This window comes from Phoca vitulina, unplaced genomic scaffold (genome assembly GCF_004348235.1).
Source record: "Phoca vitulina isolate PV1807 unplaced genomic scaffold, GSC_HSeal_1.0 scaffold14, whole genome shotgun sequence".
Taxonomy (NCBI): Eukaryota; Metazoa; Chordata; class Mammalia; order Carnivora; family Phocidae; genus Phoca; species Phoca vitulina.
Window position 1 is genome coordinate 17,544,006 of NW_022589717.1, and position 14,650 is coordinate 17,558,655.

Here is a 14,650-nt window from a genome sequence, read left to right on the forward strand (position 1 = left end):
GAATTCCTAGTTAAACTGCAAAATACGCTTTCAACCATTTAGCCACAACAACATCTAAACTGAGAAAGTTGCTTCTTTATATAAACCACCTCTGTTTACCAAACCTCAGAGAACCTCCCGGTAAAGGGCCAGGGCAGGATGTAAGTGGCAAGGGAATGTTGCAATCCATGAGGTGCCGAAGTGCCGATGTGCACACTCCACTGTGAGGAAATACCTTAAGTGATTAAAGATAAACACCACCGGCATGCTTTGCAAAGGCATCCATTGCTATAGCCACACACTCTTCTCCTGGATGAACGGACGGACGGGAGGGACGCAGGGAAAGAGGATGGACTGAAATACCACAGTGGATTAGAACTGGGACAATGGGAGCCCGGAACAGAAGATGGGAACAGGCAAAGGGAATGTTTTACCCCCGCTGGGAACTCTGGCATTATTATCACTTAGACATTCTGAAGCTAAAACCCAAGAATAAACTATTACAAGAGTTTTATCTCTTTTCCTTTCCTGAGCATCCAGAAAATTTTGTTGAGCTTTGATGCGTCAAATTTCTTTGCATTAATGTGAATGTTGACCTCTGACACTCCTGTTTATGAATTTATATCCACAGTTTTTGAACTCTCTTCAAAAAACAAATAAAACTCAAAAGGTCTGAAATACTTTTCTAAGATATGTTTAAAGAAAAAAAACTCCACAATAAGGTAAGAATTGATTGCAGTCATTTCTTCCCTATTACAAATCATCTCTGGACCCTTGCAACTGGAAATAAGAAAATGCTTTCCAAAGGAATTAGAAATCAGAAGTTTACTACAACATAGGTGTGATCTCAATAGCCTTTGGGAAACAGGTTTTATCTAATAATATAATCAGATAGCTATGAAATAACCAATATTCAAAACATATAACCATTTACTTGACTACAATCAATATAAAGGTAAATGTTATACTTCGTGCAAAATGCAAGGTAGTTGTTCACCTTGTGCATAGGTGAAAGTCATCCCTAAGAGAAAATGTTCTAGTGCTAGAAATGAAAGAAACAGATCCAGGAATATTCAGAAGCAAACACGAAAAAAGTACGATACTCCTCAGAGGGACAGAAGACTAGCAAAACTAAACCTGACTGTCGGCAGCAAAAGTGAGAGGTTGAAATTTTATTGTCTGACCAGAACAGCAACAGTAAGGAACTCGTAGGTTTATCATGTTGGATGGCCTGGTTAGAAGATTAGGAGCAAGGTTCATATTTTACATACATTACTAACTCATGCGATTTAAGCTGTGGAAACAGAAGCTATCTAGCTGTCTTTAGGCTGAAGCGCCCTTCCCTAAAGTCTGCACCGAGCACACGGGTGCATTAACTTGGCTGGCCACAGGTTTTGTGGGGAGGGTTTCTCACGAAGGTGCTAGGTGGCTCAGCTAAATGGCAGAAAATGGTTGCTGCTAATCAACATGTACGTCCTAACTTGAAACGGAATGCCTAGTTGATCAAATCACTTGGTAGAGAACGACCTATAAAGTTCAGGTCCCCAGTCACTTTACATGCCTACCCTGGGTTTATTTCTGTGGTTCAGGTAATTGCCACCTACATCCGGCACAAGCTTCCAGGTCCTACCGCCCTGTGACAAAGGTGAAACATGAGGTGGTGATAAAAAAAAAAAAGAAAAAAAGGATAAGGAGGGACACACAGGCCAGAGGTATATGAGGCCAGGAGAGAGCAAAGCGGGGATCCTCATTATCAAATAGCAGGACCAGCACCCTGCGAGAGACCACGTATCTTAATTTTGACTCCTGTTCAAACTGATCCTATAACCTAAAGGAAAGTCAAGTAGGTAAGGACTGTTCCTTGGCAGAGCATGGTTATTTCAAAAATCCAGCTATTCGCACAACCCTTTCAAGAAAGAACACTTCAGGCAGGTGAAGGCAGAATAACGCTATAGCCGAGAACCCAGATTCTGGAGCCAAACTGCTCCAGCTATATAAACACACAGACTATACTTATTAGCCTCTCGGTGTAGGGCAGCCGCTCTGCCAGAGGTAAATCAAAATGACCAAGAACTCCAATCAAGGGCAGTCTTCAGACCATTTCAGCATACATGTATGATGAAAACTGATAGGACTTCTCACTGTCTAAACAAACGCTATAAGGTGACTGTCGAGGCAAGTCCATTTTGATGCATTTTCTACAGTTGGCCCGGTCAGCAGGTTGTTATTACCATGTTACACAGATGACTGGATTAGTCAGGGTAATTTAACCTGTAGGAAGTGGTAACTCACAGACCTTAGATTTTTACGACCACTCAAACCCGCTCCCATTGGTACCCCAGGTACTAGAGAGCACCAAGTGAAATACATTTTACAAATGAAGCCACACGGGTCGGTGAAACACAAAGCTCGGGAAAGGTAAAGAGAACTATAATCTCATTCAAGAAAGTGAATTTCCCACTTTCACTGCATGAACAGGTACTGGTTAACTAGACTCCTACTAACTTCCTCTTCAGGACCAGATGAAAAGAAGGAAAGTCATTCCTATAAGATACGTTGCCAGATACACAACCTTTAAAAACTAACAATGCTCACCCTAGACTGCAAAGACCAGCACAGTTACTAGAGTTGACACTTTTTTTTTTTTGAAGCTGTATTTTTGAGGAAACACAATTATCATTTGCTCTAAAATGGGTTATAGTAAGATTCAGGTGCTATATTAAACCATATTAGATTAAAAGGTTTTTTTTTGGTCAACCTTTTCTTTATACATATTACATATATAGAAAGAAATCCAAATCTGTGCTACAGAAATGCTCACATATGTATAAGGAATATATGAATAAGGATGTTCATTGCTGTAACGTTTAATTGGCAGAAATTGAGAAACTACAAGAGTGTCTGTCAATAGAGGATCATTTAATAAATTATGGAACATTTATATTATGGAATGCTATACAACAGTTAAAAAGAATGAACTGATATATATATACATATATATGTAATGTTACATATATTTATATGTAATGACTTGGACAGATCTCCAAAACTTATTATGTGGAAAAAGTGTATCTCAGAACCATATGTACGATTCCATTTGTGTAGAAAAAAGCTAACATGTGATGATATACAATATATAGTATATATGTAAGTGAACAGAAGAAGGTCTGGAGAGAGAGATTATAAACCATGGTAACTTCTGAGAAGGGGGTAACATGAAGGAGAAGAATTAAGTCACTTCTTAAACTACTTTCACTTAGCAATTTATTCAACAAATATTTTGGGTTCTTCCTATGTACAGTAGGTCTTTTTCTAGTCATGATGATATGAAGATGAATAAAGAGACAAAATCTCTGTCCTCACTAACTGGTATTTTATTTCTATATTGTTGAAAAGTTTTATAATTTTAAAAAGATGCCATGGGGACCTGGGTGGCATAGTCTGTTTAGTGCCTGACTTAGTTTCTGCTCAGGCCATGATCTCAGGGTCATGAGACCGAGCCCCGCGTCGGGCTCCATGCCTAGCTCAGAGTCTGCTTAAGATTCTCTCTCCCTCTGCCCTCCCCCCATGCACTCGCGTGCACGTGCATGTGCTCTCTCTCAAATAAATAAACCTTAAAAAAAAAAAAAGTCATAACCCCTTCTCCAACACTTAGCCAACTGAACAACTTCTGCTGAACATTTTCACTCATCAAGACAGCCCATTTCATCTTTGAACAGGTTTAATTTTGATATAATTGTGTTTTTTTTAATATTAAACCAAACCTGACTCCTAATAACCACCAACCACTGATCCTAACTTTATCCCCTTGAGGCCATAAAGAGCACATCTAATCCTTTCTTCACTTGACAGCCCTTCAAATATTTTAAGAAAGCAATCATACCCTCTAAATCAGACTAAACACCTCCAGGTCTTCCAACTGTTTTTCATATGACATGGTTTCAAGTCCTTGCACCTTCCTGCCTGCTTCTTTCTAAATGTTCTCTTCTTTGTCTAATTTCCTCTAAAAGCTTGATGTCAAGCCGTGATCATGGTGCTACAAGTGTCACCTAGTCAAAAAAAGGAAAGAAAGATGATCACCTGCCTCTTTTTTTAACAACCTTAATCTTATTCCCCACCACACCAATAAATCCTCTCCCCACACAAAGAGGTTTCATTTGAAAAATAATGAAATATAGAAAACAATGCAAGAAAACCATAGCCACAGAAAGCTTGCAAGAAGATACAAAGCATTTAGCACTCTAGGATTTTCCTAAACATGAGTTTATTAATGACTTCCATTAACGTGTTCTCATAAAACCACAAAACCATTTCAAACAGCTAATCGGAACCCGGAAACCATGTCCCGCAGTGTGCATCCAATGAGAGCAAGGATGCCCCTTTCACCATGGTATCCCCAGTGCCTAGAAATCGTGTCGAAGATGTAGCAGTTGCTCAATACCTAGTCATTAGATGTTGGCTTATGCCTGAGCGAAACAAGCCTCCAACGACTCAACTTTACGTCTGCACCTGCACAGGAGGCGAACAATTAAGTGACGTGCAAGTAACTCATAAAAATAGGCCTAGCATTAGCAGAGTGCCGTAAAGTCTTTGGGACTCTTACATATATACATATTCATTCATTGGGGCCTAACAATCACTCTGTGAGGTACAAATAAATGATCACTGTTCCCCTTCTGCCAGGCAAGGAGACAAGAGGCGGACAGTCAGGAAGTGAAAAGTCGGATGGTCACGTGGCTGGAGCGGACATGCAGCACAGCGGCCCTTTACCTCCTTCCAAGGTACCCTCTGCCGCACTTCCTCCTTTCTCCACTCCTTAAGTAATAAGAGTGTTTTTGAAAAGCTGTGAATAAAGCCACACTGTGTATTTTCAACATCCTAGGGGAGCTCCTTATTTAAAGCAGGGTTTCTCAAGAGCAGCAACACTGATATTTTGGACCAGGTACTGTGGGGCACAGTGTAAGATATTTAGCTTCATTCCTGGCTTCTACACACTGGACCGCAGTAGCGTCCCTCCAGTGTGACAACCAAAAATGTCTCCCAACATTGCCAAATGTTCCCAGGGAGGGGAAGGGAGCAAAATCTCCACCGATTTAAAAATCACTGACTTAAAGGAATCCTATAAGTAGTAAATCTATCCAATGGCAGTAGTAATCATTTAAGAAAGCATGAAAATATTTTAGGAATGTGATTTTTTCCATATACAAACAATATTGCCATTGGCTCTTGAAAACATATATATTTGAGTTTTTGTAAGGTCTGAAGGTTCAGAATAGACTACTAAAAGCACACTTCACCTCTGTAAGCTCCCAAGACACCAGGACACTGTCTGCTTACCACAAATGAGCAAAACCGATCATCTCTCGTCTCTCCCCCTTGCCATCCATTCCAGGTGATGCCTCCAAAATCTTCATCCCCTTTTGCCTCAGTTCCTTAAAGCCCTTTCCTGGGAACCAATCCCTTTAGATTCACTCTCAATCACTGAGCTGCTTTCAGCATCTAACAAACAATCAAAGAAAGAAAAATAACCAACCACTGTGAGAATAAAGGGCACTGGCAGAGCTTGTCTCTTAGAGCCGTGCAATCCTTTTGAGTCAGGGTTACAACCCACGTTGAATCCGCACAAACAGACTCACAGCACTTCAGCCTTTTCCTTTGAAGGGAAAGGAGCCTCTGTCCAGATATGAGTTTTCTGGAGGTGTTGAAAGATATTGTGAGAGGGGAGAAGAGATATACAGTAATGTATCCTAACAACGTCTTCACATGCACACGTAATCGCCTATATAGTTGAGGGCTGAAGGGTCCACAACATGAAACATTACACAACCAGATTCTACCCAACAGGGTGGAGATTTAAGGAATTAGAAAGGAAATTCTGGAGGCTGTTAGTTAAAAAATTAAATATTTCACTCCAGTTTTGTACAGTGGTTAAGCCATTCATTGCTAAGGAGGATGAATGTTCGTTATTTGTATTTTAAAAGATCCTACTTTAGCATAAAGGTCATTCCAACCAATGGGAGGCCCAATATAATTAAAAAGAAGTGTCTAAATTCTTTTTTTTTTAAGATTTTATTTATTTATTTGACAGAGAGAGACACAGTGAGAGGGAACACAAGCAGGGGGAGTGGGAGAGGGAGAAGCAGGCTTCCCGCCGAGCAGGGAGCCCGATGCGGGGCTCGATCTCAGGGCCCTGGGACCACGACCTGAGCCGAAGGCAGATGCTTAACGACTGAGCCTCCCAGGCGCCCCGTGTCTAAATTATTCTTAAGGAATCACTTTCCTTTTGTCAGAGTAAGTACTGCAAGCCTTTCGAGATTTTTATTAAATTCCCCCAAGAATAGTACACACAGCTTGCCTTAAAAAAACCTGAACCATAGCAGTAACTTCCTTTTTCTATGCACGTGTTATGTGGCCCTAAGGGAATGCTGTGCTTCTTTCCCAAATGGACTTGCTTATCCACAACTCAAAAGCTCCTCAACCTTTTAACAGATGGAACAGCCAGGTAGACTTAAGGGGGGGGGGGGGGAAAGGTGTGTCCCTTCTCTGATCCATTAAATGGAACTATGATCTTTAAGTATTTATTATACAGCAAGCTCTCAACTCCATCCTCTAAGTAATTTTATCCAACCTTATTTGTTTAGTTCTTTAAGTTTTCCTAGGTTTAAACAAGAGTTTTTTGTTTTGTTTTCCTTTTAAGTTAGGAGAATTAATCAGTTCTCAGTGATAGCTGCTTTTCCAGAAGCTACATTTCCAACTCACAAACATGAATAATGAATTTTTGGAATGTGTCTGTCTGAAAAGCATGCTGTATTTTTAATGAAATTTAATTTGGGGGATCCTATAACTTTGGAGCAGTCATCTGTAAATCAGCTTTGTTAAAACAAACAAACAGAAACCATTGTCAACTTAGTTTCAAACAACAGGAAAGTAAAGCATATTATTTTACTTAAAATGTCAGGAGAAGGGGATATAACTCAGCCCAAAGCTGTTGAGAAGTCACTGGCATCAAGCCTAATGCTGATTAAAAACAAACAAACAAATAAAAACTGGTTATCCCCCTTAAACCTAGCTAGAATAATACTGAAACACCTACAAAGTATATACTCAGTCTTGGATGCAAGAGTGTGATTTAGCATTTTAACTTCTATGAAGCACTATGACCTATGTACCAATACTGCTGAACGAATGAACTGAAATTTTAAAATTCAGTCTATTCTCTATTATTTGTGCTAAGGAAGAGTAAATGGTATACAAAATCAAATCCATAATTAATCCAAAATAATTGGCATCCTCCCCAATAGTTTCATTAGTTATGAGAGGAGGAAGCCCTGAAATTAAATTTCTCTTCTTATTGCTTCTTCCCACTCTTTGGTAAAGGTGCTAAAGGTCATTGAAAAGACCAAAAGGTTGGCAGCAGGAAGGGAAGAAAAAACAAAGCAAGCAGCTACAGGGTCTGAAAACTGGATAAACAGCCTCTGATTAATAGAGTGAAAAAATGCAAAGCTATTTGGGAGAGTTAAAAGGCAGATATTATAAAAATCATGGGACTGAGTTTTAAATATGTTCCTCTTTATGAGATTTTGATGTCTGGTTGATTTCACAGTTCTCTATAATGAGTAATGTGGAAAAGATGACAGAATTTAGCCATCTTAAGCTCAAGAACACAGTACAGAACTGTTAATTAACAAACACAGAGCACTAATCACAAATAAAATTCTATGCTATTAAATAATATATAAGTACTTCAAATGTGTCCAAGAATTACTATGTGATGTGCAAAATGGTTTATTATACTGGATTCCTTGTACGGCAGTAGCACTAAGATGAGAAAGAGGGAGAGATACCCCCCTATGTCAACCAATGGAAGAGCTCCATCAGGAAACCTCTTTAATAACAATTCGCTATTGGTCTCAGATATTTATGTAATGACTCTATATAACTCTATTTTAATGTTTAAAATTCTCATCTTTCTTCTTACAGAAATGTCAGTAAACCATATACCTGGACTGTTTATTTTCCTCATTTCAGGTAACACAAACCTACAAAGATTCTAAAACTTGCCCTTATAATTCTAATGAGTCAGGATGGAAAGTATCAAATATACCACCTGCCTGAAAACTCAGCTTTCCCTGGGAAGGAACTCAGCCCAGAGAGCATTTTGTAGATTATGATTAATGATTAACTAAATGTGCTTCTACGTTTCTGATCTCTAGCTGCCCAGTACTAAATAAAATGCACCACCACCAAAGAACATAAATAATATAATTAGATATGTATTGGAGCTTTAAAAAAAAAAATGTTTCTTAAGAATTAAAAGACAACACTTGTGAAGCACAGGGAAATGAAATTCCAGAAAGTTTTTCACAAACTTAAGGCACACCCTGTGTGGGCTATGGAAAGCTTTTCAAGAAGCAACTGTCAATCCTATCACCCAGGATAGCAGAACAGGATAAGCCAATGAAAAGGTTCCTATGAAAGATTTAGAAATGGTTTGACATTACAAGCCTGCCAAAAAACCTGGATACAGAGCCAGTAATCTACCTTCAACAGGATAAGAAATGGGAAACCAGATTCATTTATAAGGAGGTTTAGCATTGGACTAATATGTTGACATTTCCTGGATCTGTTCCAGGAATGGATGAGAAAATTCTGGATAGGTTGCTGTTTTCTCCAATACTCAGTAATTAATAAGTTTATTATCAATTGAATTTTATGTGATAAACTCTTCAGAGCAAGAACCACACAGATTTATGCAGTCTGTAAACTCCGTAAAAATTAAGCACACTTTGAAAGTTATAATGGCACTAACAGAGTGAAAAAGTCATGAAAACACAGGACTGAACCAGGTCAAGTAAGGCTACCACCATTTTGAAATTCTGAAGACTGCACTGTCATGCTTTTTGGTGTGCCTGAATGATTACACCTCTGTCAAGTCAATCTATCTTTGACTTGAAAATGAATCTGTGTCAATTGGAGTTTACCTTAGAATTTTAACCAGGCCTTCAGTTCCATGTACAGAGAATGAACAATGTCTCTTGTTACCACAAATAATTAAAAGTATTTTAGGAAAAGACACCTTTTTACCTGAGACTCTTTAATAAGTGAAATCAATAGTTCTCACCAACAACTCTTTGAGGGACAATCCCTTCTATACAAACAAAGTGCAAGTGTGTTGGGCGGAATGGGTAAATGTTATTTGACTGACTACATGTCCAGAAATTACCTTTCACCTGAGATACTGCAGCTTCAAACAGAGGCTTTTTTGAGCTCCCTGGTCTCTTAACAGGCAGGGCTATTAGAAATACACACAAAACCTAGGCTCCTTCTAGAAGCCTGGAACCAAGGAAGATTTCTATTTCACTTCACCCATCCTGCTTTTTGTTTGCTTGTTTATTTTTTTTGTTTTCATGCCTGTGCTTAAAAATGTATAAGATAAGAAAACAAATCAAAAGAGGTAAAGAACTGATTAGACTGCCTCCTTAACCCAAACCAGGCAGAAAGAGAACTAATCGATATTTAGTACTTTGGACATATTGGCCCTAAGAAGGTAAACAATAGCAATAAAACAGAAAAGAATCCTACTCATCTTTATTTTTATCATCACCATTATTATTATTTGGCTCTGCTTGATTATTGCTTTTCTTTGGGGTTTTCCAGATAGACAGCCCAATCTGAGAACTAAATGTAATTGCTCTGTGCCCCACCAGAGCCCAACTATAATCCAGCCGCCAAGTCAAGAAAATGAAAATTCAACATTTTTTTGGCAACCTCTGCTTCCAAGATTTTATCTCATACATAGACTAAGTTAAAGTACTCTTTCATTTCAAGGGCCAAGGTGAATTTTTAAACTAATTATTTTTAAAGAAAAAATAGCTTATCAAGAATGATGTTATTTTCTTTCCTTTTTGTGGTACATAAATGTACATGCAACTCTTTCTTTTTTTTACATGCAACTCTTTGCTTAAGAATTAAGGCTGTTTATTTTCATTACACTCATCACACATACTTCCCACTGATATCAATGGGAGATGTATATGTGAAAAACAGTTGAAGCTAGAATATACTGTTCCATACATAGCCTTGGCATTTACGTCAATCTAATCAATGGGCTAAATTGTCACAAAATTGACAGACAAATGCTATTTTTCAGGCAATCATTTTTCAAGTCTGTTAACTTGCTAAGCCGGGATTCACTATGATATTTACAGCTTATGTCTCCTCCATTCAAGTAAGCATTGTCTTTGCATTTTCAAAAGTAAGCTCTGGCTTGAGCTTGCCACCTCCTTCCAGGTAACGTCAGGATCTTCGACTTCCTTCCACCTGCGGGTGTGTTATAACCCGGGCGCGCACACCCCGAGTGCTCCCTCTCCCCCTCCGAAGGCCCACAGGGCAGCCTCGAGAGAACCTAACCCAAACATGAAAACTTTCTGGCCGCTAAGTCTACTGCTCTCGCCTGCGATCAAAAGCGACCGGGCACCGGGAAGGGTACTGGCTTTTGTTCCAGCGTTGCCCAGCTGGCGAGGTAACGCCACCGCAGTCCTCCATCCCGAAAGGTCGGGAGAAATTGCGTGGTGCTGAGATTTTGGAGCCTCACGGAAAAAAAAAAAAAAAAAAAAGCCTATTTTTACGCAATTCGTGCGTGTGGGGTGTACAAACACACGAAAAGAGGGGGTGGAGCAGGCAGGCATGAAATTGCCAGCGCCTTTCAAATTCTACTTCAGTCTTAGGTTCACAAAGTGAGTCTCCCCATATGTGGAAGGGCGCGAGGGGGCGGGGAGAGGGAGACCACGCGGACTGGGAGAGAAATAGGTAGGAGAAGGGCACGCGAGATACGGTCGAGATGCAGGTCCGGCCCCGCCTCCGGGTACAATCAGAAAAGCTACAGTGTGTCAGTGGCTTTCGGCTTCCTGTTTGTAAAGCCAGAACCTCCCTCCCTGACTCCGGTGACAGACGTTCTTCCTCTAAACAGAGTCCGCCTCTTCTTCACGCTCGGGGACTGGGGAGTGTGGGGCGCGCGGGGCGCGGGCGGCCCGGGCGGAGGAGGCAGGACCGCGGGGCGCAGCGCCCCTCCCAGCCGGGCGGCCTCAGGGGCAGAGCCGGGCCGCCAGGCGGACAAAGCGCCTCCCGCTCCCTCCCCCCACGGCCGCGCACCGAGAGGGAGGGGGAAGGCGGGCTAGAGGGATGTAGGAGGAGGAAGAGGAGGGGGAGGAGGGAAGGTGCAGCCGGCGGGACTGGGCAGGATCGCGCCGAGGAGGGTGGGGAGAAGGAGGGGCTGGGCGGCCTCGGAGAACGGGGAGGAGGGAAGGATTCTTGAAGCCCAAGATAAACAAATTGTTCCTCTTCACGTGCGGGGTGGGGGGAGGTGGAGAGGGTGGGGAGCGAGCGCTGCGGCCTCTCCTCTTCCCCTCCCCCTAGCCGGCTCTTTGTCACGGAGCGCCGGCCAGAGTGCCGGGCGAAAGCCCGCGGCCGCACCGGCACCACCCTCGGCGCCGAGGACTCCCAGACCCGGGATGTGCGCGATGTATAAACCGCATACTGAGGGGGCCGCCCGCGCCGGGCGCTGCGCGGGCGATCGAGGGGCGGTCGGCAAAGGAAAAGGGAGACCGCGCGCGGCCCGGCCGCGCTCCTGGATTCCCACAGCCCGGCCCACCCCGCACACACGCGCAGCGCTAAGCCAGGAGGAGCGGTGGGGGAGGGGGCTGCAGACACCTTTCCCAAGCTTCCGGCCTCCCCCACCCCCACCCCCACCCAGAAAGGAAAGCAAAAGAACCGGAGAGAGGAGATAAGAGAAAGGATTCTACCCTCAGGGTTAGGGGGTGGGAACTGCCCCTTCCTCCGCGAGAAGTTAAGCCATTGGCTGCTCATCTACCTCGAACCCACCCACCCAGCCATTTAAGCCTCTTTCACCTCCCTGCTACCTTCCACTCCTCCGGGCTTATTAGACCAGCTTGGAAAGTTGGCGGGGAGCGGGGTGGAGGCTGAAGCCGGCTCGGTGCAAGCAAGTTTAATAGGAGGAGGAGAAAGAATTCCCAGCGGAGTTGCGTGGTCCGGACCCTGGCTGCAGGCCGGGGGCCTAGCTCTCCCCTGCTAACACCCGCCAGGCCGCTCCCCCCTGGACCCTCCCGGCCGCTCCACCTGCCGGGCCAGCCTCGGGGCTCTAGCGGCGAGAGAGCGCACCCGCGCCCCGCATCCGCGCGCGCTCCCGCGAACGCGTGCGCGCAGCCACCCTCGCTCGCTTCTCACCCACTTCAAAGTTCATTCACAAAACTCTCAGACTTTCTCAGCCCAAAGGGGGTGAGCTAGGGAGAGGAGGCGAGAACCTCTCCCTTCCCCCCCCACCCCAGGGGTTGAGGGCCTGGTGCCCGCCCAGAATCTGCGACAGCATCAATTTCTCCCTGCACCCGGCGGATGTGCTGAGAGGGGTGGGCGAAGGGGGACGGGTCTGGAAAGGCGAAGCGGCACGGCAAGGGGTGGGGTGGGGAGTCGTGAAGAGGAGGAGCGAGGTTTCAACTCTGGGTTCACTCTCTTTCAAATCCGTATCTAAGAAAGGGAGAGGGGGGGAAAACTTTTCCAGTGCCTCACTCCGGCGCTCCTCCAGGCTCCCTCCGCCCCTCGCAGTCGTGACTGGCTTCTCCCCTCTCGCCCCCTCTTCCCCAAATCTGACAACCCTGACAGATTAACAGGTAGCGACGACGGCAGCTTTTCCCTCAGAAAAGTTGATGTTAACCCTTCGGCTTCAGCCCATCTCGCCACCGTGCAAATCAGACACCCGTTCCCCCCATATAAGAAGCTCCACGCCGCCCCCCCCCCACGCGCGCGCCCCACGCCTGCTGCCAGTGCGCCCTCACCATGATCAGCGTGTGGTTCCTCTGCTCCGCCGAGGCAGCCTCCGCATCTTGCTGGGGTTTGCTCTGGTGCTGCTGCTTGCCCGTGCCGGCGCCCGATTTCTTGGCCCTCTGCTCCAGGGTCCGCTGGTAGAGGCTCACGGTGTCCCGGCGCTCCAGCTCCAGCTGCTCCACCTGAGCCTGCTGATACCTGTTCTCGCAGTTGACGTGGTGCCGCCGGCAGCCCTCGATGCGCTGGCGGAGCCGCTCCACCACGGTGCTGTGCTTGGGGACCGCCGCTGAGCCGCCGCCGGGGCCCCCGGAGCCGCCGCCGCCGCAGCCGGCAGCGGGGTGATTGCTACTCGGAGCAGCGGGAGTACTATTGGGAGTATTATTCACACCGATCCCGGCCCCGCCGAGGCTGCTGTTCAGGCTACTGTTGATGCAAATACTACTGCCATTCGCGGCAGCAGCGGGGGCTGCGAAATCCCCCATCCTGCTCCCCGGGCACACTATTTTGGAAGAACTTTTTTTTATCCACCCCCCTATCAGCCTCCTCCTTGGGTCCAAGAATTAAAATAGTTTAAGTGGAACGCGGGGGAGACGCAAGCACATGGATGGAAACAGCGATCCCGACGGGGCGAAAAAAAGGGGGAGAGATTTTGGGGTGGGTTTTTTTTGTTTCCTTTTTTTAAACTGTAAAGCTCGAGGGGAAAAAAGGGGGGTGTTATCAGAATACCATCAGACACCTATCAACAAAAAGAATCACAACAAACTGAGCCAGCAGCAAATCGGGTTGCAACTCAAGGGGAGATCCGCTCCTCTCCTGCCTTCTTTTTATAATCCATTATTTTCTAATAAATTCCAGGAGATTTCCGGTGGTTGGCAAGCGTTTTCTCCCTACGTACCGAAAAATGCACCCCATGTACACACACAAGCATATGCCTCCAGTGCGGACACGCGCGACACACACTCACTCCACACCGCATCGGAAAACGGCAAGCTTGCTTATTGCATTTTCCTTCCACAAAAAAGTTTTGGTGTTTATGCCGCCCCGTGTTCTCAAAGTACTTTGGCTGCTCAGTTGCATTTCACAGGAACCTAGATATCGAATCCTCGGGCTGGGGGAAGTAAACACATGGACAGTCCGAGGCGACTGCAAAAGTAGATCGGTGAAGTCCTTTGCAAAACGCCGCGCGGAGAGCAGCCCCTAACGCTCGGCTGGGCTGCCGCTGCCGCCGCTGCTCCTGCCACCATCACAATGATCAACTGCTCGCCGCCGCCGCCGCCGCCGCCGCCGCCGCCGCCTCCTCCTCCTCCTCCTCTCGCTCCTCCACCTCCTCCTCCTCCTCCATGCCAGCGGAGTGATATCAGGACGCGCGAGCTCAGTAAACACGGCAGCGGCGGCGGCTGGAGGCCGTGAGACAAGCCGGGGGACACGGCGCAAAACCCGGCCCGGACTCTCACCCGGCAGGAGCGGGCGCGCACGCACCGGCACCCGGCTCCCGCCTCCCTCGCCTCGCCCTCCCCGCCCCTCCACGCCCCCAACCTCACTACTACCCTGACTGGATGCCGAGCTGCCAGAAAAGAGAAAAAGATTCTGGGGGATCTCGGGAATTAATCAACTTTTGACCTGTGTGTGTGTGTGTGTGTGTGTGTGTGTGTGTGTGTGTGTGTCTGTGTTGTGTGTGTGTCTGTGTCTGTGTCTGTGTGTGTCAGAGTGTGTGCGCGCGCGCGTGTGTGTGAGCGCGCGCGCGCGCGCGCGCGCGAAGATGGCCGCGTGAACGCGCCTGGCTGGATTTCCTTATTCCAAGCGAGGTATCATGCAAGCCCAAGTTCTTGTTATA

General features: G+C 45.5%; 1 protein-coding gene across 1 annotated transcript in view; it reads right to left on the reverse strand.

The window, feature by feature from the left end:
- The window catches only part of LOC116637466 (mastermind-like protein 3), a 239,465-nt gene extending 225,351 nt beyond the window's left edge, over positions 1-14,114 (reverse strand). The window contains exon 1 of the mRNA XM_032412878.1: positions 12,828-14,114. Within this exon, the coding sequence (XP_032268769.1) occupies positions 12,828-13,298 (471 nt within the window). The 5' untranslated portion in view covers positions 13,299-14,114. The remainder of the gene's footprint in view (positions 1-12,827) is intronic.
- Between the last annotated feature and the right edge of the window lie 536 nt (positions 14,115-14,650).